This window comes from Notolepis coatsorum, assembly GCF_963971535.1.
Source record: "Notolepis coatsorum genome assembly, chromosome: 2".
Taxonomy (NCBI): Eukaryota; Metazoa; Chordata; class Actinopteri; order Aulopiformes; family Paralepididae; genus Notolepis; species Notolepis coatsorum.
Genome location: NC_140166.1, coordinates 139,102,293 through 139,127,618, shown reverse-complemented (window position 1 = coordinate 139,127,618; position 25,326 = coordinate 139,102,293). Strand labels below are relative to the sequence as shown.

At 44.7% G+C, this 25,326-nt stretch overlaps 1 protein-coding gene across 1 annotated transcript in view; it reads right to left on the bottom strand.

Moving 5' to 3' along the window:
- The window catches only part of dnah5 (dynein, axonemal, heavy chain 5), a gene marked incomplete at both ends in the record, with an annotated part of 523,851 nt that overhangs the window by 244,039 nt on the left and 254,486 nt on the right, over positions 1-25,326 (bottom strand). Inside the window, 3 exon segments of the mRNA XM_084308323.1 lie at positions 5,668-5,909; positions 20,090-20,236; positions 22,352-22,505. Of these exon segments, the coding sequence (XP_084164449.1) occupies positions 5,668-5,909; positions 20,090-20,236; positions 22,352-22,505 (543 nt within the window).

Here is a 25,326-nt window from a genome sequence, read left to right as displayed (position 1 = left end):
AACGATGACAATTCGTACTATAAGAAGAGACCTGAAGACAATAAAGGGTGAAAAAGTCTCCTTCACTATCGCAGCAAGCGGGCAGCCAGAGAGGCGGTATAGGATCACTAACGCTTTCACCAGCCAAGACATAGGCCTGTCGCGGTACACCTACCCCATCCCCAAGCTGATGGAAAAATACTACAACTACCTATACCGCTCATCGACGGCGCCACCCTGACCCTGCTCATAGGATCCGACCACGCACACCTCACCGTCCCAACGGACCGGGTCCACATCGGGCCCAGAGGCGGTCCAGCAGCAGTCGAGACCCGCCTAGGATGGACACTACAAGGCCCCCTCTCCAGGTCTCCCAACCGACCAGCAGCCACTCGCTGCCTCCACTCCCGAATGACAGAAGAAGACACCACCCTCTTACAGCACGTCGAGAGGCTATGGACACTAGAGACAATGCCCTTTAAGAACGAAAAGAAACACATTCGTTCCAAGGAAGACATTTATGCCATAGCCCTCCTCGAGCAGAGGACAAAGAGAGTCGAGGTCAATGGAGTGATGAGATACGCAGCTCCACTCTTGAGGCGAGAGGGTATGCCCACCTTCCACGCCTCAAAAGAAGCGACGGAGCGATATCTACTGAACACCGAGCGGCGCCTAGCCAGAGACCCCGCTCAAGCCACTGTGTACCGCGCTGAGATTGACAAGCTAATCACAGCGGGACACATAAAGAAAATTGACATTCAAGAGGCCGATCAGACGACCGAATCATGGTACGTGCCCCACCACAAGGTCCACCACAACGGCAAGGATCGTATTGTGTTTAACTGCAGCTACCAGATCGGATTACAGAATCTGAATAAAGAACTCTTGCCCGGTCCAACACTCGGCCCCTCTCTACTAGGCATGTTGCTACGTTTCCGCCAGGACAAGGTGGCCATCAGCGGCGACATCAAAGGGATGTTCCTGCAGGTGCGACTAGTGGAAGAGGACAAGCCCCTGCTGCGGTTCTTATGGAGAGAGAGGATCGGGGATGAGCAACCATCCATCTATCAATGGGAAGTCCTCCCTTTCGGAACCACATGCAGCCCATGCTGTGCTACGTTCGCACTGCAAAAACATGTCGCAGAGGACCCAGCAGCTGACGAGGAGGTCCGACAAAGTGTAGAGAAGAGTTTCTACGTGGACAACTGTCTGCAAAGCGTCTCGACGCCAGAAGAGGCCGAGGCCCTCCTACTCAAGCTCCGCGCCTCACTGATCAAAGGCGGCTTTGATCTCCGGCAGTGGGCCAGCAGCGACCCTCAAGTACTGCGCAGCCTCTCCCCAGAGAACAAGGCAGCAAGCAGCGAGACCTGGATGGCGACCATCCCAGGTGAAGCCCAAGAAATGACATTAGGACTAGTCTGGCGCTTCAAAACAGACTCGCTCCATTATAGACACACACCCCTGACCAAGGAGCAGGGAAGGTCGATTTCACTACCAACCACCAGACGGAGCGTATACAGAACACTCGCCAGACAATATGACCCGTTGGGATGTATTCTACCTTACACCACCAGGGCAAAAATGATTGTGTTCGAGAGCTGTGGGACAAGGACCAGGGCTGGGATGACCCCATACCCGACCACCTTGCTTCCACATGGAGAGAGTGGAAAACAGAACTCAACTCGCTCCCAGGTGTCAACATACGCCGCAGCTACTTCCCACCCACAGTGCGGCTGGAGACGTGCCAGATGGACCTGCACGTCTTCAGCGACGCCTCCGAAGTAGCCTACGGTTCGGTGGCCTACTTGCGGGCCCGAGAGGAGGGAGGAGAAATACATACCGCCTTCATCCTGGCTCGTTCAAGGATAGCCCCCCGCAAGCAACAATCGATCCCGCATCTAGAGCTCTGCGCAGCCCTAGTAGGAGCGCAACTCGCCACGTTAATCCAATGTGAACTCACCATCCCGGTGCAAAGAACAATCCTGTGGTCAGACTCCATGACCGTACTCACATGGATCCAGTCCGATTCGTGTAGATACAAGGTCTTCGTGGGAGTCAGAATCACAGAGATCCAAGAGTTAACAGAATCAGCATGCTGGAGGTACGTGGACACAAAACAGAACCCAGCAGACGTCATCACACGGGGAATGTCCCTGGATGACCTCACACGTCACAATATCTACAGTGACGGTCCCGAGTTCCTCAAGCTCCCGGAAGAAGAGTGGCCTAACCCCACCCCACGGGAGGCTAGTCAAGAGGAGGCAGAGATGAAGAAATCTATGTTCTGTGGGTTGACGCACACACCAGTCCCCACAGACCCCAACATAGACGACTGCCCCACCTTTGAGAGTGCGCAGTTAAAGACATTCCTGTGGCACCACCCTGAGGTCCCCTCCACTACTGACATTAATGCAGCTAATTACGAAGAAGCAGAACTCCTTCTGCTACAGCGAGCCCAAAGAGACTCGTTCCCCGACGAGCTAGACTGTCTGCAGGGATCAAAGCCAGTCCCGTCAGACAGCAGACTGCTCCACTTGGCCCCTGAGCGCGACGCCCATGATCTCATCAGAGTGGGTGGTCGTCTGAGAAGGGCCCCGGACTTAACGGATGACGTCAAGTTCCCTATAGTCCTCAACAGCCGACACAAGGTCACAGAGCTCATCATAAAGAAATACGACGAGGACGTGCACCACGCTGGGGCAGAGAGAGTCTTCGCTGAGATCAGACGTCGCTATTGGATACTGCAAGGAAGAGAAGCAGTACAACGCTTCCAGCGGACCTGTCTAGACTGTCGCAAGTGGCGAGCACAGCCCAGTATACCCAGGATGGCTGAGCTACCCCCCTGTCGCCTCCGACTCGGCGACAAGCCCTTTCACTCCACCGGTATGGACTGCTTCGGCCCGCTGTATGTGAAGAAAGGAAGAGGGACGGAGAAGAGGTGGGGTATTGTATTCAAATGCATGACCACCCGAGCGATACACATAGAACTCCTTCCAACCATGAGTACGGACTCATTCCTTATGGCCTTCCGGAGATTCACAGCGCGAAAAGGAAAACCGTCTATATTATTGTCTGATCACGGGACAAACTTCAAAGGCGGAGAAAGAGAGCTGAGAGAGAGCTTCCAAGCTATGGGCCCAGAACTTAAGACCCACCTCGCTCCCTCTCAGATTGATTTCCAGTTTAACCCCCCGAACGCCCCTCACTTCGGGGGAACCTGGGAACGAGAAGTACGTTCAATAAAGACAGCCCTGTACGCCGTGCTTGGGGCCCAGACCGTGGCGGAAGAAGTCCTCACGACAGTCCTCACAGAGATCGAGGGAGTATTGAACTCAAAGCCCCTCGGTTACGTCTCAAGTGATGTAGCAAATGTCGACCCAGTCACCCCCAACACTCTCTTGATGGGGCGGCTGGACCCCGCGCTCCCACAGACAGTGTACAGACCTGAGGAAGCGAACGGCCGAAGAATGTGGAGGTACAGTCAAGTATTGGCTGACAAGTTTTGGAACAGTTTCCTCCTCCACCATCTACCGTCTCTACAGACCCGCCAGAAATGGGTAAAAGAAAGAGACAATTTGACGGAGGGCACAGTCGTCATGATCATAGACCAGTCACTACCCCGAGCTATGTGGCCGGCCGGCCGCGTAAGCAAAGTGATCACTGGTGCCGACGGAAAGGTCAGAGCGGCAGAAGTTCTCGTCCAGGGACGGACATACACCCGACCCGTGGCGAGGCTGATAGAGTTGCCAAGGCTACCTGACTCCCTTGATGACGACCATGACCCACTGACTTTGTGAATTGCCCTACTCCTCACAACGGACATTGAGTAGTGGACAAGACGGTTAATCTGTCTCTGTTTATCTAATTAGGTGCGGACTAATTAGGAGGCGGCTGTTACAAAGGGTCAGATTAAACCGAATATATATATTTATTACTTGAGATATATTGTATAATATTTGTATATCGTCTGATATCCCTTGTATATTCTTTGTATATATACACGGAATATCCCTTTACCTAGGTACAGGCCAGACCATAATATTCGTTCTCCTATTGGACAGCGACCCCTAGGCGCCAACGGCCATACCCCCAATGGCAAGTTCAAAGCTACCGCTAAGACATGTCTCAACATGTCCAGGTTTGCGCAGTAATACGAGACAGAACTGAGGTTGGCACTAGATTATTCACCTTACGTATAAATACGTCGCAGGTGGATACAGAAGCACTTAGACCAAAACGTTGAAGCCTTCACCACGATACAACGTGCCGTGAAGTGGGCCCCTTTTGCCCCTAAATAGAGCCTTGAGAACCGCGTGCGAATAGATAGCTAAAGTGTCAGAGTTTAACGCTGTATCGTCGAGTTCGACTTATTCTATTGTAAAGTAATAGTCTATTATTTATAGTGTATCGTGCGGCTACCGTTCTACAGTGACCAGCATTACCACCGGTTCGTCGTACTCTAGCTAGTGCACTTATCCAGGCTGGGCGGCCTAAACTCGTGCCGCCATCCGAGGAGTCCTAGACGAGAACCGTTGGATATGTACACCGGAGAACCTACACCGGCGAATGCAGAGCCTTTTCCGGCTGGATTATATTGCTTTGGTACTGTGGCTGCTGGAGCAGAGAACCGTCTACCCCACTGCTGTGTGGGATCTACCCTGTGAGGAGCACCATCGAGCCCGCCTCTAGGACCACAGAGGCTGGCTAGCTTTCATCCATGCTGTCTTGCATACTGGAGTATAGCTGTTGCTTTGTCTACGGACCAAAGGATTATTGCACTGGCTCCTGTATCTGGAGTCTCTTTATTCCTCGTTGATCCAGACTTTGCTCCCGACCATTCCTCTCCCCTGCTGGCTTACAACCGGAGGGAACCCCTTAGTATCTCCAGCTGACTACGAGTGTGCCTTATGTAATTCTTATGCTACAGGTGGCGTCAGTTATACCCATCTTATTACGCTCATGGACTTACGCTCTTGACCTACTTAAGTGTTCTTCGCCATATAAGCGCAATTCATAATTCTCAATTTATAACCTATTGTTGCTGCTCTAATAATAAATACCTCTAAATAGAACTTTCTTTGTCAAGCCGTATTCTTGTGTGGGTGTTCACCAGATATACCGTGTACTGTATGGCCAGTAATTAAAGTACATAACTAAGTAGTGGTTTAATGATACCATACTCTCAATACAGTACAGTACAGAATTGTACCCCTCAGTTACACTATCGTCAAAAAGACGACTATACAAATCCTTAGTCGGCGACAGGCCTATGTATTTTAGTAGCGTCGGAAAAGGGACAAACCCCTCGGAGGGAGGGAAATAGAGAGGGGAGGGAGGGGGAGAGAGAGAGATGGAGAGAGGGATGAAGGAAGAGAGGGAGGGGAGGGAGGGGGGCAGAGGAGTAGAAGATGTATCTACTGAAAGTTAAGAGGTAGATGGGTAGAGAAATAGGGAGACAGAGAAAGAGAGAGAGAGACAGAGAAAGAGACAGAGAAAGAGACAGAGAAAGAGACCGATAAGAGAGAGCGATAAAGAGAGGAGAGAAAGAGAGAGAGAGAGAGAGAAAGAGAGAGAGCGATAAAGAGAGAGAGAGACAGAGAAAGAGAGAGAGAGAGGGATAAACAGAGAAAGAGAGAGACAGAGAAAGAAAGAGACAGAGCATCAAAACCAAACAAAGGACACGCTCACCTCCAGGATGGGGCTCCAGCTGAGGACGGACGAGCTCATGAACACCATGCCGTTGCGCGAGACGGTGGCGGGCGAGGCGTTGTCGATGTTGTGCGGCTCGAACACCACCTTGCAGTTGGTCGCCATGGGGATGCGGTCTCCGTTGGCCAGCGTCAAGGTCCTGTTGTCGTCCAGGACGGAGTTGAGGTTCTCTATCCAGATGGCGTCCACCGGGCCGTCCAGGACGATCCAGATGTGTTCTCCTGCGGGGGGATTGATTGAATGATTGATTGACAGTCTTGACTGTATTTTATTAACACAAATGACTGAAACAGTGTTGCCCCCAAGATCTTTACTTGAATGGGTGGCGAGGAGGCCACTGAAAGAGAAGTCACTCTCCACTGAAAGAGAAGTTACTCTCCACTGAAAGAGAAGTTACTCTCCAGTGAAAGAGAAGTTACTCTCCACTGGAAGAGAAGTTACTCTCCACTGGAAGAAAAGTCACTCTCCACTGGAAGAGAAGTTACTCTCCAGTGAAGAAGAAGTTACTCTCCACTAAAAGAGAAGTTACTCTCCACTGGAAGAGAAGTTACTCTCCACTGGAAGAGAAGTCACTCTCCACTAAAAGAGAATTTACTCTCCACTGGAAGAGAAGTCACTCTCCACTAAAAGAGAAGTTACTCTCCACTGAAAGAGAAGTTACTCTCCACTGGAAGATAAGTTACTCTCCACTAAAAGAGAAGTTACTCTCCACTGGAAGAGAAGTCACTCTCCACTAAAAGAGAAGTTACTCTCCACTAAAAGAGAAGTTACTCTCTACTGAAAGAGAAGTCACTCTCCACTAAAAGAGAAGTTACTCTCCACTAAAAGAGAAGTTACTCTCCACTAAAAGAGAAGTTACTCTCCACTGAAAGAGAAGTTACTCTCCACTAAAAGAGACGTTACTCTCCACTAAAAGAGAAGTTACTCTCCACTGGAAGAGAAGTCACTCTCCACTAAAAGAGAAGTTACTCTCCACTGAAAGAGAAGTCACTCTCCACTAAAAGAGAAGTTACTCTCCACTGAAAGAGAAGTTACTCTCCACTAAAAGAGAAGTCACTCTCCACTAAAAGAGAAGTTACTCTCCACTAAAAGATAAGTCACTCTCCACTGAAAGAGAAGTCACTCTCCACTGAAAGAGAAGTCACTCTCAACTGGAAGAGAAGTCACTCTCCACTGGAAGAGAAGTCACTCTCCACTGGAAGAGAAGTCACTCTCCACTGAAAGAGAAGTTACTCTCCACTAAAAGAGAAGTTACTCTCCACTAAAAGAGAAGTTACTCTCCACTAAAAGAGAAGTTACTCTCCAGTGAAAGAGAAGTTACTCTCCAGTGAAAGAGAAGTCACTCTCCACTGAAAGAGAAGTCACTCTCCACTGGAAGTGACTTCACTCTCCACTGGAAGAGAAGTCACTCTCCACTGGAAGAGAAGTCACTCTCCACTGGAAGAGAAGTCACTCTCCACTGAACGAGAAGTTACTCTCCAATGGAAGAGAAGTTACTCTCCACTGGAAGAGAAGTTACTCTCCACTAAAAGAGAAGTTACTCTCCACTGGAAGAGAAGTTACTCTCCACTAAAAGAGAAGTTACTCTCCAGTGAAAGAGAAGTTACTCTCCACTAAAAGAGAAGTTACTCTCCAGTGAAAGAGAAGTTACTCTCCACTGGAAGAGAAGTTACTCTCTACTGAAAGAGAAGTCACTCTCCACTAAAAGAGAAGTTACTCTCCACTAAAAGAGAAGTTACTCTCCACTAAAAGATAAGTTACTCTCCACTGAAAGAGAAGTTACTCTCCACTAAAAGAGACGTTACTCTCCACTAAAAGAGAAGTTACTCTCCACTGGAAGAGAAGTCACTCTCCACTAAAAGAGAAGTTACTCTCCACTGAAAGAGAAGTCACTCTCCACTAAAAGAGAAGTTACTCTCCACTGAAAGAGAAGTTACTCTCCACTAAAAGAGAAGTCACTCTCCACTAAAAGAGAAGTTACTCTCCACTAAAAGATAAGTCACTCTCCACTGAAAGAGAAGTCACTCTCCACTGAAAGAGAAGTCACTCTCAACTGGAAGAGAAGTCACTCTCCACTGGAAGAGAAGTCACTCTCCACTGGAAGAGAAGTCACTCTCCACTGAAAGAGAAGTTACTCTCCACTAAAAGAGAAGTTACTCTCCACTAAAAGAGAAGTTACTCTCCACTAAAAGAGAAGTTACTCTCCAGTGAAAGAGAAGTTACTCTCCAGTGAAAGAGAAGTCACTCTCCACTGGAAGAGAAGTCACTCTCCACTGGAAGAGAAGTCACTCTCCACTGGAAGAGAAGTCACTCTCCACTGAAAGAGAAGTCACTCTCCACTGAAAGAGAAGTTACTCTCCACTGGAAAAGAAGTCACTCTCCACTGAAAGAGAAGTTACTCTCCACTGGAAGAGAAGTCACTCTCCACTGAAAGAGACGTTACTCTCCACTGGAAGAGAAGTCACTCTCCACTGAAAGAGAAGTTACTCTCCACTGGAAGAGAAGTTACTCTCCACTGGAAGAGAAGTTACTCTCCACTAAAAGAGAAGTTACTCTCCACTGGAAGAGAAGTTACTCTCCACTAAAAGAGAAGTTACTCTCCAGTGAAAGAGAAGTTACTCTCCACTAAAAGAGAAGTTACTCTCCAGTGAAAGAGAAGTTACTCTCCACTGGAAGAGAAGTCACTCTCCAGTGAAAGAGAAGTCACTCTCCACTGGAAGAGAAGTTACTCTCCAGTGAAAGAGAAGTCACTCTCCACTGAAAGAGAAGTTACTCTCCACTGGAAGAGAAGTCACTCTCCACTAAAAGAGAAGTTACTCTCCACTGGAAGAGAAGTTACTCTCCACTGGAAGAGAAGTTACTCTCCACTGAAAGAGAAGTTACTCTCCACTAAAAGAGAAGTTACTCTCCAGTGAAAGAGAAGTTACTCTCCAGTGAAAGAGAAGTTACTCTCCAGTGAAAGAGAAGTCACTCTCCACTAAAATAGAAGTTACTCTCCACTGAAAGAGAAGTTACTCTCCACTGGAAGAGAAGTTACTCTCCACTAAAAGAGAAGTTACTCTCCAGTGAAAGAGAAGTTACTCTCCACTAAAAGAGAAGTCACTCTCCACTGGAAGAGAAGTCACTCTCCACTGAAAGAGAAGTTACTCTCCAGTGAAAGAGAAGTCACTCTCCACTGAAAGAGAAGTTACTCTCCACTGAAAGAGAAGTTACTCTCCACTAAAAGAGAAGTTACTCTCCACTGGAAGAGAAGTTACTCTCCACTAGAAGAGAAGTTACTCTCCACTAAAAGAGAAGTTACTCTCCAGTGAAAGATAAGTTACTCTCCACTGGAAGAGAAGGCACTCTCCACTGAAAGAGAAGTTACTCTCCACTAAAAGAGAAGTCACTCTCCACTGAAAGAGAAGTTACTCTCCACTGAAAGAGAAGTTACTCTCCACTAAAAGAGAAGTTACTCTCCACTAAAAGAGAAGTTACTCTCCAGTGAAAGAAAAGTCACTCTCCACTAAAAGAGAAGTTACTCTCCACTGAAATAGAAGTCACTCTCCACTAAAAGAAAAGTCACTCTCCACTGAAAGAGAAGTCACTCTCCACTGGAAGAAAAGTTACTCTCCAGTGAAAGAAAAGTCACTCTCCACTGAAAGAGAAGTCACTCTCCACTAAAAGAGAAGTTACTCTCCAGTGAAAGAAAATTCACTCTCCACTGGAAGAGAAGTTACTCTCCACTAAAAGAGAAGTTACTCTCCACTAAAAGAGAAGTTACTCTCCACTGGAAGAGAAGTCACTCTCCACTGGAAGAGAAGTTACTCTCCACTAAAAGAGAAGTCACTCTCCACTGAAAGAGAAGTTACTCTCCACTGGAAGAGAAGTTACTCTCCAGTGAAAGAAAAGTCACTCTCCACTAAAAGAGAAGTTACTCTCCACTGAAATAGAAGTCACTCTCCACTAAAAGAAAAGTCACTCTCCACTGAAAGAGAAGTCACTCTCCACTGGAAGAAAAGTTACTCTCCACTGAAATAGAAGTCACTCTCCACTAAAAGAAAAGTCACTCTCCACTGAAAGAGAAGTTACTCTCCACTGAAAGAGAAGTCACTCTCCACTGGAAGAAAAGTTACTCTCCAGTGAAAGAAAAGTCACTCTCCACTAAAAGAGAAGTTACTCTCCACTGAAATAGAAGTCACTCTCCACTAAAAGAAAAGTCACTCTCCACTGAAAGAGAAGTCACTCTCCACTGGAAGAAAAGTTACTCTCCACTGAAATAGAAGTCACTCTCCACTAAAAGAAAAGTCACTCTCCACTGAAAGAGAAGTTACTCTCCACTGAAAGAGAAGTCACTCTCCACTGGAAGAAAAGTTACTCTCCAGTGAAAGAAAAGTCACTCTCCACTGAAAGAGAAGTCACTCTCCACTAAAAGAGAAGTTACTCTCCAGTGAAAGAAAATTCACTCTCCACTGGAAGAGAAGTTACTCTCCACTAAAAGAGAAGTTACTCTCCACTAAAAGAGAAGTTACTCTCCACTGGAAGAGAAGTCACTCTCCACTGGAAGAGAAGTTACTCTCCACTAAAAGAGAAGTCACTCTCCACTGAAAGAGAAGTTACTCTCCACTGGAAGAGAAGTTACTCTCCAGTGAAAGAAAAGTCACTCTCCACTAAAAGAGAAGTTACTCTCCACTGAAATAGAAGTCACTCTCCACTAAAAGAAAAGTCACTCTCCACTGAAAGAGAAGTCACTCTCCACTGGAAGAAAAGTTACTCTCCAGTGAAAGAAAAGTCACTCTCCACTGAAAGAGAAGTCACTCTCCAGTGAAAGAGAAGTCACTCTCCACTGGAAGAAAAGTTACTCTCCAGTGAAAGAAAAGTCACTCTCCACTGAAAGAGAAGTCACTCTCCACTAAAAGAGAAGTTACTCTCCAGTGAAAGAAAATTCACTCTCCACTGGAAGAGAAGTTACTCTCCACTAAAAGAGAAGTTACTCTCCACTAAAAGAGAAGTTACTCTCCACTGGAAGAGAAGTTACTCTCCACTAAAAGAGAAGTCACTCTCCACTGGAAGAGAAGTTACTCTCCACTAAAAGAGAAGTCACTCTCCACTGGAAGAGAAGTTACTCTCCACTGGAAGAGAAGTTACTCTCCACTGAAAGAGAAGTTACTCTCCACTGGAAGAGAAGTTACTCTCCACTGAAAGAGAAGTTACTCCACTAAAAGAGAAGTTACTCTCCACTGAAAGAGAAGTTGCTCTCCACTAAAAGAGAAGTTACTCTCCACTGAAAGAGAAGTTACTCTTCTCCACTAAAAGAGAAGTTACTCTCCACTAAAAGAGAAGTTACTCTCCACTGAAAGAGAAGTTACTCTTCTCCACTAAAAGAGAAGTTACTCTCCACTAAAAGAGAAGTTACTCTCCACTGGAAGAGAAGTTACTCTCCACTAAAAGAGAAGTTACTCTCCAGTGAAAGAGAAGTCACTCTCCAGTGAAAGAGAAGTCACTCTCCACTGGAAGAGAAGTCACTCTCCACTAAAAGAGAAGTTACTCTCCAGTGAAAGAGAAGTTACTCTCCACTGGAAGAGAAGTCACTCTCCACTGGAAGAGAAGTCACTCTCCACTGGAAGAGAAGTCACTCTCCACTGAAAGAGAAGTCACTCTCCACTGGAAGAGAAGTCACTCTCCAGTGAAAGAGAAGTCACTCTCCACTGGAAGAGAAGTCACTCTCCACTGAAAGAGAAGTCACTCTCCACTGGAAGAGAAGTCACTCTCCACTGAAAGAGAAGTCACTCTCCACTGGAAGAGAAGTCACTCTCCAGGGAAAGAGAAGTCACTCTCCACTGAAAGAGAAGTCACTCTCCACTGAAAGAGAAGTCACTCTCCACTGAAGCGATGGAGACCACCACAGGCCGCCCACCCGGCCACCCCACATGTGTTTTATCTACACCCGGCCACCCCACTTATCACATGTGTTTTATCTACACCCGGCCACTCCACTTATCACATGTGTTTTATCTACACCCGGCCACCCCACTTATCACATGTGTTTTATCTACACCCGGCCACCCCACTTATCACATGTGTTTTATCTACACCCGGCCACCCCACTTATCACATGTGTTTTATCTACACCCGGCCACCCCACTTATCACATGTGTTTTATCTACACCCGGCCACCCCACTTATCACATGTGTTTTATCTACACCCGGCCACCCCACTTATCACATGTGTTTTATCTACACCCGGCCACCCCACTTATCACATGTGTTTTATCTACACCCGGCCACCCCACTTATCACATGTGTTTTATCTACACCCGGCCACCCCACTTATCACATGTGTTTTATCTACACCCGGCCACCCCACTTATCACAGGTGTTTTATCTACACCCGGCCACCCCACTTATCACAGGTGTTTTACTTACACCCACGGCTGGACTGGTAATCTGGCATAAAATTATTTGGGCCCCGGCCCATAAAGCAGGGGCAGCGGCCCATTTGTTAATTTTCCATACTGACACTGGGCTGGTCCAATCACATCTCTTACTGAGCCCCACCCCTCCCTCTCTGTCCTCGCTCAGAGGCTCGCAGGGAGGTAGTGTGCGTGTGACGTGCCATGATGACGATGCTGATAATGAATTAAATTAATGTCGATAATAATATGATAACATACTCGCCATACTGGTGGTCTCTCAGTCAGTCAATGTCAAATAGCGCAGCATAAGCTATTTGCATTGTTTTTGTAGCTTAGCTGCTACTGTAGCATAGTTCCCTAATGCAGTCGCAACTCCGGCTGACTATTCTAACATATAGCTAACATTATTTTGTCAGCATCGCGTTGGCTAAGCCCAGGTTGCTGTGAGTGACCTAGGTCCATATCGTATCATCATAATAATATTATTAAAATCATTAGGATAAGGGTTCCCTTGATAAAGATGAATGAAAAGGCTGTATAATATACAACGCCTGTAGCTCAAACTGCAACTGCAAAAACTGCTCAACTTATTTTCAGCCAGGTATGGTGGTAACTATTAGGATAATATGGTATGGATTAGAAGTAGAAGATGTATCTACTGAAAGTTAAGAGGTAGATGGGTAGAGAAAGAGAGAGACAGAGAAAGAGAGAAAGCGATAAAGAGAGGGAGACAGAGAAAGAAAGACAAAGAGAAAGAGAGACAGAGAGAGAGAGAGAAAGAGAGAAAGCGATAAAGAGAGGAGATAAAAAGAGAGACAGAGAAAGAGAGTGATAAAGAGAGAGAGAGACAGATAAAGAGAGACAAAGAGAAAGAGAGAGACAGAGAAAGAGTATCAAAACCAAACAAACTACACTATTACAAAATGATACAAATGGAAAGAAAGTAGTATAGAAGCAAACACAAAATTGAGAATTTAGCAAATCCATTCTCACCCAACGGAAAACACCAAATAATGCATGCAGAGTAGAATCATCAACATCCAAAAAAGAGCATTTAAATTCTATAATCCCCTAAAAGAAAGTGACCCAGGCCAGACACACTCCATAACAAAGCCCTCACCTACAGAGAGACCCTAGAGAGATGCCTGTTCAGCCAGCTGGTTCTGGGACTCTGCTCACAAACACAAGCAGAGCCACCAGACAGAAACCACACTGGACTAAACCAAATTATAAGAAAACAAAAAGGATACTATCTGACACATTGGAAAGAATCAACCCAAAACCAGAGCAAATTGGCATGCTCCCAAACAGAGAGTACACAGTGGCAGAATACCTGAGGCTCTGAGCTGTGACTGATCCAAAACTAAGGAGATCCTTGACTAGGTACAGACTCAGCAAGCACAGCCTAGCCATCGAGAAAGGCCACCATAGGCAGACCTGGGCCCTCATTCATCAATGTGTGCGTAGAACATGTTCTATTTCCACACGTAAGCACGGAATGTAGAACCAGTGTACGCACAGGGAAGTCGGGATTCATCACTCTTGCGTACGCAGGCTCTATGCTCCTCCGTGTTGATGAATACCACTTTGTTCTACCGTCAATGCTCGTGCATGATTATCCATATATGGTCATGAAAGTGAGGAAACACCCCCCATGGGATGTGAAATAATGGACTGACCCGAGCGGAACTCTGAGAAATTCCACGGAGATTGTTCACTGCTGTCGAACCAAGAAGACACTATCGCGTATTATGGGATAAATAAAAGGCGGACTTGTAAACGGTGATGTCAGATATCAACGGCTCCCTAAGACCATTGCTGCAATTCTGCCTGGACAGCTCAAAATACTAATAAAGACCGTTCGTTGACCACTGTTTGGCGTTGGTTGTGTGTCATTATAACCGTGCTGTAATATGAATGCCTTTATTAGTTGTGTTCGATTGGCTATATGATTTTTAGAGGCATCTATTTTGTTGTCGGCTAATAAAGACCGCGCTGGAATATGACTGCCTTTTCCCGTGTTGTTTGATTAATACCCAGGGATTAAAGTTCTCCTCAATTTTATTCCAAATCGCGATGGATCTCCCGTCAATTTTCTACCTGCTGCATATGATTTCTAGAGGCATACTACAATCTATTTTGATGTCAGTATTGGGTAGCCTATATAAACAATAATACGAGAGCATATACAAGAACAATGAATCTCACTGCATGTATGATGTAGCCTGCCTTTCAATACATGAACTTGAATCCCATCATATACATAGTCTGTCCACTATCTGGTGTCATTGCAATGCGTTTTCTATTCTTTCTTATACAGTAAAAAGGGGGAAGAACACTATATTCATATGACTTGTATTCTGCTTACAGCTTCGAAATTCCACTTGTTTCGTTTAACGTAAAGCCTTTTAAATATAATCAAAACGTTCCCGTGTTTCTGCGGTCTGCGCAAAATAATAACGAGTTGAGCTTTATGATTTATGATGAATTGAAAATGGGGGACCCTGATGTAAACAAGACGAAAGTCTTTCTCTGGTCTGCATCCCCAATTAACAATTGTATGTACTGAGCTGTACTGTACTGTACCCATTCTGCAATCTGTTAATAAACTTTTCAATCAATCAATCAATCAAGCTACGCGGAGCGCAGTCAGTCAGTAGCCTACACCCCGTATATTCCGATAACGCTATATAAACCATGCTGCATTCATTCTGAGAGAAAGATCTATTATTCCAAATGCTATTTATAGGGTTTTGACCATAATTACACTACTGTTGCTATTTTACAATGAACTATAATGAACTACGGTTCGTACAGAACATGCCAGTGTTATTATGCACAGAAGCTCATTTCCTTGTTGTAATAATATATTCTACCACTGGGCGCCAGGTACGCATGGTCTAACCTGTGCGTAGACGTAAGCACGGAGTCAAGTTCAAGTTGAAATGGATGAATCCCACTCTTTGCTTAGAAATGATCGTACGCACAGGGTAAGCACAAATCTGTGCGTAGAACACGTTGATGAATGAGGGCCCTGGCTCCCAAGAGAAGACAGACTGTGCACCCACTGCACACAAGACGAGGTGGAAATAGTAGTTATCTTTAACGGGACAGTGTGTAGGAGTAGAAGATGATATAGTAGTTATTTTTAAAGGGACAGTGTGTAGGAGTAGAGCAGGGGTGGCCAACCCGCGGATCGCGAGCCGCATGCGGCTCTTTGCCCGTCAATGTGCGGCTCTTCCATCAATATAAAAAAAAAAATATATATATATATAATTTCTTTTTTTCTTTTTACTTTTTTTTTTATGTCACTCATTCGATAATGACATAGAATAAACATTTACAATTTTTTTTAAATGGTCCATTTGCATGTTCTTGGTATCTGAATCTAGGGATATATGGATCAGTGTCAGAAATAGTGCGTCTGTTACTAGGCTTGAGTAAATTGTAATGAACCAAAGGAGAATATAAATTCTATTTAAAAAAAAAAATTATATTTGACTGTGAATAACACCATGCTAAAATTGACCAGACCTGAAAAATCTAAGCAAATGAATAAAGGGAAGATGATTAAACAGAAGGTTTTGTAGATACAGTACTGAATTCTGCCATCTTTTTTATAATGTAAATTTCTCCACCATTTTTCATCGTATTGCAACACCGTTTTTTGCAAGACGTTCACAGAAAGGTAGAGAAACTAACTGCGGTCTGTTTTATGGCAATAACAGGTTTGTGGGAGATAATCCCAAAGAATAAGAGAAATAAAAAAGTTAATCCAGAAGTCAGATGATTGACAGGTAGGAATTAGAAAGCCCTGAGTCTCTTCCTTCAAAAGACTGCACTCACTTTTGGCTGTGCCACTTCCTCCTGTCAATATGCGCCGGTTTCCAACTCAATGCCCTGAGATTTCTATAATCTTATATTTCACTAATAACAGTTAAAATAATTGGTAAACAAACGTAATGCTGAAAATATACACTTTTACTGTATATCTCGGGCTTAAGAGGTTAACCCTGTGAGGCCCAAATTAAAAAGACATTAGCAACATCAGAGGCCAGAGGGTGAGACATATAAACACATTTACTATCAAATAGCATTGTGAGGCTGAACAACAGGACCAAACATGTGCTTAACATTTTTTAAATAAATTTTTTTTTTTTTAAATGGCTAAAAGTGATTTTGTAATTTTGCAACCGTGGGTCTCACAGGGTACTTTTAACCCTGTGAGGCCCAAATGAAAAAGACATTAGCAACTTCAGAGGCCAGAGGGTGAGACCTATAAACACATGAAGGGTGCCGTGACTGAAAAAAAAAAGGTTGAGAAACGCTGGTGGTGTGGCTCTTTGTGGTACCACAATAATTTTTGTGGCTCTTAGTCTCTGACTGGTTGGCCACCCCTGGAGTAGATGATGATGTAGTTATCTTCAAAGGGACAGTGTGTAGGTGGCTTGTCTCACCAGCTGCATTAGCACCATGAAACACACAGCAGAGGACGACATGAGAACCTCCCTTTCAGAGGCTCACGACTCACACTCGTGCACGCGCACATGTAAACAAGATGTACCATGTACCGCACACTTATGCACTCACAGTCATGTAGACGTGCACACACATCAGGGCTGACCTTAGACACACACACACACGCACACACATACACGCACACACACGTACAGAGCTAGCGTTGGCAGAGTCTGAGTAGGAGGATAAATGACACCAACATCTGTGCTCGGTGCTTTGATCATTAGCTACAACCCATTCTCTCTGTATTTCAACTCCTCCATAAAATACGTACAGTATGTGAACCATAATATAACGGGTGGAGGGTGGGTGGAAATATACTGCTAGAGTACTTGATGAGCAGCTGTTTAAATACAAAACTGCAATCAGATGAGCTCTTCAAATGTGAAAGAGACAGAGACTTAGGGCGGTCAGGTGGCATAACAGAGATTGCGTTCGTCACCAACCCCGGAGCGGCTGGATTTGCCTGTTCGAATCCAGCTCACAGCTCCGGGGTTGTCACCAGCTTGGCTGGCCGTTCACACTAATACAATTGGCAGTATTAGAGGGTGGGAGAAGCTGGCGGGGTGGGTCCGGGTCGTTGTAAACAGCGACTCCTACAGTTCGGTCGGGGCGCCTGCTAAGCGCGGATAGGATCTAAGTGGGATAGTGTGATCCTTCCACACGCTACGCCCTCTCAATAAGAATCCGCGCTGCCAGGTGAAAAGAAGCGGTTGATTGGCTAGACGTGTGTCGGAGGAAGCACATGATAGCCTCCACTCTCCCAGACCGACTGTGGGGGGTAAGTGCGCAGCGACCAGGAAGGGGATTGGGAATTGGCATAACGACTAACATTGGGATGGGAGAAAATCGGAGGAAAAAGGAGGGGGAAAAAGATAAAAAAAATAAAATAAAAAAGAGACAGAGACTTAACGTTTTCAGATGAAGGATTATTTTCCCCCTCTGCAAATCTCATCTCACAGCACAAGTAAAACGAAACGAAAAGAAGTTTGGCATCCAACCAGAGTGCAATAGTAACAGAAAAGTGCAATAGTCATATACAATGTACAGGTGATTAAACTGGGTATAACATATATAAATTAGTACTACTGAGTAATAGTGCTAATCAGATGTATGTACAGAGTTGTAGTATTAATATGTACAGTGATACAGCTATAAAGACACTATGGTAGTAATTCATACTGGCCAGTAACTAGTAGGTAAGGGATATAGTATCTACAGCTATGTAAAAGGATTATATGCAGGTATATTCAGACAAGATATATATATATATATATATATATATATATATATATATACACTGTATATGCTGTAAATAAATATATAAATGTATATATACATATATACAGCACAATTGTGCATGCTATCATACAGATTTATAGTATGAGGTAGGTAGTTATGATTTATATGATTACAGTGTAGGTCAGTTGTAGACAGTGAAAGCAGTAGGTAGGTATACATTGAGTATAGGCAACAGAGTTCATAGTTCGTACAGTATGGGTAACGGAGCCCGTGGTGTAGGCAGTGGTAGTCCAGAGGTCAGAGTTCATATGGTATGGGAGGGGGGGGGGGGGGGCTGTCATTGTGGTACAGAGTTCAGGGAGATGACAGCTGAATCCTCTCCCTGCAGTTTATAACTCTATAAATAACTTTAAGTGCTTATATTCCGATACAGTCGGTCCTGTTGTCGACGCTCTAGAGATACAGAGGGTGCAATAAAAAGCAATAAGAAGTTCGACTTCAGCACTTCTGTGTGCAACCGTGGAATTGCAAGTGAATTGTTAAATATTTCAACATGAATGAACCCGCTGGAGACAGTGAAAGTTGACGATGCCGATGAACTCTCCAGGGGGTAACGACTTTGTACGCGTCCCGTGGCTCTGTTTGAAGCGGTCGATAACGCTGTGAACCGACACACGCGTGCACGGAAAAGACAACTCCGTGGGGACGGGCAGCAGCCATTTCCGGGAGATAGGTGCTCAACCAGAAAGAAAGGACACCGGCTGTGCTTTTGCTGTGCCGTCTGGAACTGTGTCCTCTTAGATCAGCCTCTCTCTCCCCCCTTAATGCCCAGAGTGTGCTTCAACGTCTGACTGAGAACACTACTATAGCATAAAACCCATGCGCATTATTGGGGAGGCTTTTCTCTAAGGTCTCAGATCACACCACCACTTCCCTCTAGGGATGTTCAATATTGGCTTTTTTACCGATATCCGATATACCGATATTGTCCAACTCTTAATTTCCGATACCGATATAAACCGATACCGATATATGCAGGGTTTCCCCCCCCCAAAAAAAACCTGAATAATTTCAGGTAATTAACATTAGATATCTCTTGTCGTGGAATTAACACAACAATACACGACAATAAATAAAATAAGAATTTGTTCTTACTTGCTTGCCTGGGTAAATAAAGGTTCAATAAATGTAAAAAAATTAAATGTATTATTAGAATTTTTTTAAACCGATACCGATCATTTTCGATATTACATTTTAATGCCAATATCGGTAGGCCGATAATATCGGACATCCCTACTTCCCTCCCTTCCTCTTCCCTCACACCTCACCTTTTGTCTCACTTCACCTCTCACCTTCCTCACCTCCTCGACCCAAACCACCTTTAGTTATTCACCCCTTCCCACAACTCCCCAGCCTCCCTTCCCAGAAAGCTTGAGAAGCAAAGCTCACAGGGGCGGCTGATTGGCGCAGTGGGCAAGGCGCACGCCACTAACGCAGGAGACGCTGGGTTCGAGCCCAGCTCTCGGCGTATACCGGCTGGCCGGTCGTTCATACTAACACAATTGGCAGTGTTAGAGGGTGGGAAAGCCGGTGGGTGGGGATTGGACGTTGTGGACAGCGACTCCTACAGGTCGGTTTGGTGAAGCCAGTGCGACGGAAGCAGGAAGTATCGGGGGCAGCGTGAGCCTCCCACGCGTTACACCTCGCCACTGAGAGTTCGAGCTGCTGCGGTGAAAATATGCGACAGGCTGCCTCCTCGTGTACCGGAGGGGACACATGATGCAAGGCTTCTGTCCTCACTACAACCGACCTGTGGGAGGCATAGTCTAGCAACGTTCAAGACAGGGGAGGGAAGAATTGGATAAATACGAAATTGGGATGGGAGAAAAAGTGGATAAAAAAAAAAAAAGCAAAGCTCACAGAACTGAGAAGGGACTTGGGTTCCTGTGGCCAGAGAGACAAGACCTCCTCCCAGACTCCATAACCATGAAGATCTGACCATGCGCATAATTGACCCTCCAACACCGGTATAAATACATTCTTTGGGTCCACAAAATCAATCTCCCATTCGTGACATCACTTCTTGCTTCTCTGGTTTCTGGCTCTGGGAGAGAGAGTAGCTCATTCTCACACATGGACTGAACGTTCCTTAGGCCATAGAAACAACACGTTTGAATTCTTAACCCTTTAGGTCCCTCCCCCATCCCCCCCCCACCCCTCTCTCTCTCTCTCTCTCTCTCTCCTACCTTTCTTGGCTCGGAGTGTCTTCCTCCAGAGTGTAGAGAAGATGCCGTCGGTCCAGTCGTTGGTGGCAACGTCCAGCCGTCCGAACATCTGAGGAGCGGTGATGGCCTTGGGGTTCATACGCATCTCCCTGTGGGGCTGGCTACAGTCTGGATCAAGAGGTTTATTTGTCACATACATACCAGGGCATACAGTGAAATGCGGGTGGTCATGCCCGCATTGATTGTGCAAAATACAATAATAAAAATAGGCATAGAAAAAAAATAGAAAAAATTAAATAGGTAAAACACAAGATATGCATGGTTAAAAAAAAAAGACATGCTAAGTTCCTGAGAAACTGGTTCCTATATACACTACTATACAATATAAATGTTTTACTCTTAATGTATCTAAACTATACTATTAGTACGATGGAACACAATACACCAGTCAGATCCTCTCTCTGTGGGGCTGGCTACAGCCTGGAACACAATACACCAGTCAGACACTCTCTCTGTGGGGCTGGCTACAGCCTGGAACACAATACACCAGTCAGCTCCTCTCTCTGTGGGGCTGGCTACAGCCTGGAACACAATACACCAGTCAGATCATCTCTCTGTGGGGCTGGCTACAGCCTGGCACACAATACACCAGTCAGATCCTCTCTCTGTGGGGCTGGCTACAGCCTGGAACACAATACACCAGTCAGATCCTCTCTCTGTGGGGCTGGCTACAGCCTGGCACACAATACACCAGTCAGACCCTCTCTCTGTGGGGCTGGCTACAGCCTGGAACACAATACACCAGTCAGATCCTCTCTCTGTGGGGCTGGCTACAGCCTGGAACACAATACACCAGTCAGATCCTCTCTCTGTGGGGCTGGCTACAGCCTGGAACACAATACACCAGTCAGATCCTCTCTCTGTGGGCCTGGCTACAGCCTGGAACACAATATACTGTACTAGTCACTAGGCCAGGGGTCGGCAACCTGCGGCTCCCTGGCCCAAAAAAAAAGATACACTTTTTTTTATTTTTCTTATTTTGGAGATCGATGTCATACTGTGACACTGAAATGAAAAAATATTTCATCAACTAAAATATTTAGTCAACAAAAATATTTCATCAACTAAAATATAAAGTACGTCACACCCCGCACATCCCACAAATAAGGGAAGGACTCAAATAGAGCTGCATAGTTCAGGGTTTTATTTCAAAGTAGGTCTACAGATGCCAGTGTTTTTTCTCCTTTTCTGTGTTTTATTTCAAAGTAGGTCTACACATGGTAGTCTTTTTTCAAAGTGGACTACTTTTTATTTTATAAATGTTCCACAAATAAGGGAAGGTCGCAAATATACCTGAATAGTTCAGGGTTTTATTTAAAAGTCGGTCTACAGACACCAGTGTTTTGTCTCCTTATGCGTTTTATTTAAAAATAGGTCTACACAGCCAGTATTTTTTCTCCTCTTCATAAGAGTTTGAGGTTTTCCTTTGTTATAACAGGTAAAAACAACAATACATTTTTTTCCCTTTTTGTTGCTTTATAATTCCAGTAATGCAACAAACTGTGTGCTATAAGTATAAAGTATAATAAATCGCAAATTACTTTGGGTATGCAATTGTCAGGCGTTTTATGCTAAATGTGGGGTATGCTTGGGGATATATAAAACGTTATACACTGTGTTATCTTCATTTTAAGGGTAAATAGGTTGTGCGGCTCCCTGAGCATTTTATTTTGTGGGAGGGGGGAAAAGTGGCTCTTTTGATAGTAAAGGTTGCTGACCCCTGCACTAGGCGCATGCGCACACACACACACACACACACACAAGGGCTGAGCCCAAACGTTCGAATGTTCGGACCTTTGTTCGTTACGTTGGCATTCAAATTCTAAATCAACATTCGAATTCTTAATTTTTTATAAAACATTTTAATAAAAATGTTTTGTGTCTGTTCATTCTGTTTAAACCATGGGGTTTTTCTTCACAGTTGCAGACAAAGATTAGGCTACACTAATATTATAGTATTAAAATAAACTGATGAGTTATATTCATTATAGAAAGTTGATTTAGTAAAAATAAAATACTAATTTAATCAGATTAATCACTTTATTAAAATTGAGGATTTAGTTTGAGGATATTTATAAAAAATCAAAATAAAATGTTTTGATTATTTTTTTTTAATTAAAAACGAAGATTCAAACATCCGTTTGAAAAACCCTGACGATGTTCGAATCCCAAAAACAGCCTTCGGGAACAGCCTTAACACACACACACGCACACACCCCCTACCTGTCATGGCCTTCATCAGGGTGTGTATACAGGTGGTCTTCCCGGCACCACTGGGCCCCAGGGCCATCATCCCGTGTCGGACCCTCTGGGTCTCGAACAGCTGGATCACCTTCAGTTTCCAGGGAGGGTGGCTGATCAGACCAGCATCCTCCACCTGTGGGGCCACGGGGATTTGACCTTTGACCTCAGCCGTTTTTGGATGATGCATAATAATAATAATAATAATAATAATAATAATAATAATAATAATAATAATAATAATAATAATAATAATAATAATAATAATAAAACTGCAGCTCAAAGTGCTTCACAACAGAAAAAAGACATAAAATGAGCACATAAAGTGCAGACATATAAAATCACAGTTTTTTTCAAATTAAGATCCAACATCCCAACAGGCCACCTGTTACACTCCCAGACCTGCACAAGGTTGGGAGAGGCAACCCCACATTGACAGTAGGGACAATAGGAGTTGCTGTCCCACACAGGGGATTCATGGTGGTGTTATAGCGCCATCTGGTGTTCACCTGCAGTTAATGCAGTCGGTGAAGATGCTCACTGATTGCATTAGAAATCTACTGTTGTTACAATTAGGTTATTTATTACGAGTGTTATCTGTTTAGGTTGTTCTTTGTGTTTGGTATTCTTCTCCTGTGTGTTGTATTAGTTCAGTCCTTGTTCCGGTGTTGTTGATTATTGTATTAGTTTTAGTGCCTTCTTCCCCCAGGTGTTTTCCTTTAGTAATCAGTGTTAATTAGTGTCTGTATTTATTGCTTGTGGTTTGTTGGGATCATTGTGGCGTCATTGTCTCCTCGTCTACCCCGTGTCGTGCCTGTCTTCCCTGTTGATGTCTAGTGAGTTCATGCCTGTCTACCCCTGTCGTTTTCTTGTTTGCCTTCGTTGTTTAGTAGTACTAGTTCCTTTAGTTTGTTTTGTATTTTGATTGAGTCAGTAAACGTCCCTTCTTTTTTTTTTATCCACTTTTTCTCCCATTTTCTATATTTTCTCCCATCCCAATTTCGTATCATCCAATTCAACCCTCCCCTGTCAAGAACGCTGTTTCTTGCCTCCCACAAGCCGGCTGCAATGTGGACTAAGTCATACATAGCACAAGTCCCCTCCGGTACTTGAGGTAACAGCAGTCGCATCTTTTCACCTGCGCAGCTCGATCTCTCAGTGGCGAGGAGTAACGCGTGGGAGGCTCACGCTGCCCCCGACACTTCCTGATTCTACTGCGCAGGCGCACCAACCGACCTGTAGGAGTCGCTGTCCACAACGCCAGATCCCCACCCATCAGTTTCCCACCCCCTAATACGGCCAATGTGTATTAGTACGGACGACCAGCTAAACTGAAAGCAAATGTGGAGCGCTGGGCTCGAACAGGCGAGCCCAGCATCTCCAGATTTCGTGGCGAGCGCCTTGCCCACTACGCCACGTAGCCGCCTGTAAACGTCCCTTCTTTAACACTTTGAGTGCCAGGGACGCGATTTGTCGTTAGTTCATGCCGCCAGTTGAGTGCCACCAACGACATATAGCGTTTGTTTGTCGTATTTTTTTTTATTAGCGATTTGAATTCAGATTTCATCAATCGAGTCTCACGCTAGTGTTGCAGACTCTCTCTCTGAGCTCAATTGCGAAAATACCGCCCCCTATCGTCTCTCCCTGTGTAACTGCACCCCATTGGTTTAGACTGATGGGGGGGGGGGAGGGGCGGTCCAGCCTCCTCATGTTACTCTCCGGCGAGGCATCTGAAGAGATCCAAGTTGATTGCCGACCCTCAGAACAGCGTGGATTATGTATTTCCAGTACCCAACGCTGAATCAATAAACGCGATCGATATTTGGAATGGCAATCAGGAATTGGAATAATCTTTTTGGAGAACATCTGATATGAGGTAAGCAATTTATTTTACCAGTCTTGGGGTAATCGGATCTATTTTGACCTATATATCAACGTGTGCCCTATGTGTGTGTCTGTGTGTGCGTGCTGATCAGGAAATGAGAGAATATATTTTTCAGATCGCTCCTATAGCGTGCATAAGTACACATAAACTATCAATAATCTAGCGTTTATTTGAAAACGATTCATAAATAGGCCGAAAAATTACAACGTTTTTTGTGTATGCCAGAATATGCCAGTCAATGCCGTTTATCACAGAATCTTTATATTTTCCTGAAAAACTAGGGCTTTTCAAAATGCTATAAAACGGAAATGAACCGATTAAAAAACAATCCGTCTCGACAATGTTGACTGCAAACAAGTCATTGATAAACGACGGGCAGATTAGACACATAGCCATAATTTAAGACAGAGATTATGCGGTCACAACGCTATCATTGAAGTGGGTGCTGGCATTCAACGGCGGTAAGGCGCACCGCATCGCCGGTAATCAAAGTGTTAAGCATAACCCCTCGTCTCTGCCTCCGTTCCTTCCTCCTGGTCTGCATACTGTGTTCTCACCTTCATCATCACCCCCAACCCTAACAGCCACCTAGTTTATAGTTTGATTCAGTTTTAAATAGACAATAATAAAAATAGTAAGATAAAAATAGACAGAGTAAAATAGTGCAATAGTGCAGTGCAATAAAATTGTAGAATAGAATAGATAAAAAAATATAGTAGAATAGAATAAATAGTAAAATTATGCAATAGAATGGACAGAGTAAAATAGTGCTACAGTACAATCAACAGCGAAGTGTATTAGAAGGCTATGGTGAAGAGGTATGTTTTTAGCTTATTTTTTTTTAAATATTAAGAGATCTAGCTTCCCTAATGTCCATAGGTAGTGTGTTCCATAACTTTGGTGCATAGTTTGCAAAGGCTGCATCCCCAATTTGCCTTAGACTGTGGCTTGGAACCTTCTATAGACCAGTAGTAGATGATCGCAATGGTCTAGGAGGCACATAGTTGACTAGAGAATTTGCAATGTAGCTTGGTCCTGTTCCATTTAGTGCTTTGTATATAAGGAGGAGGAC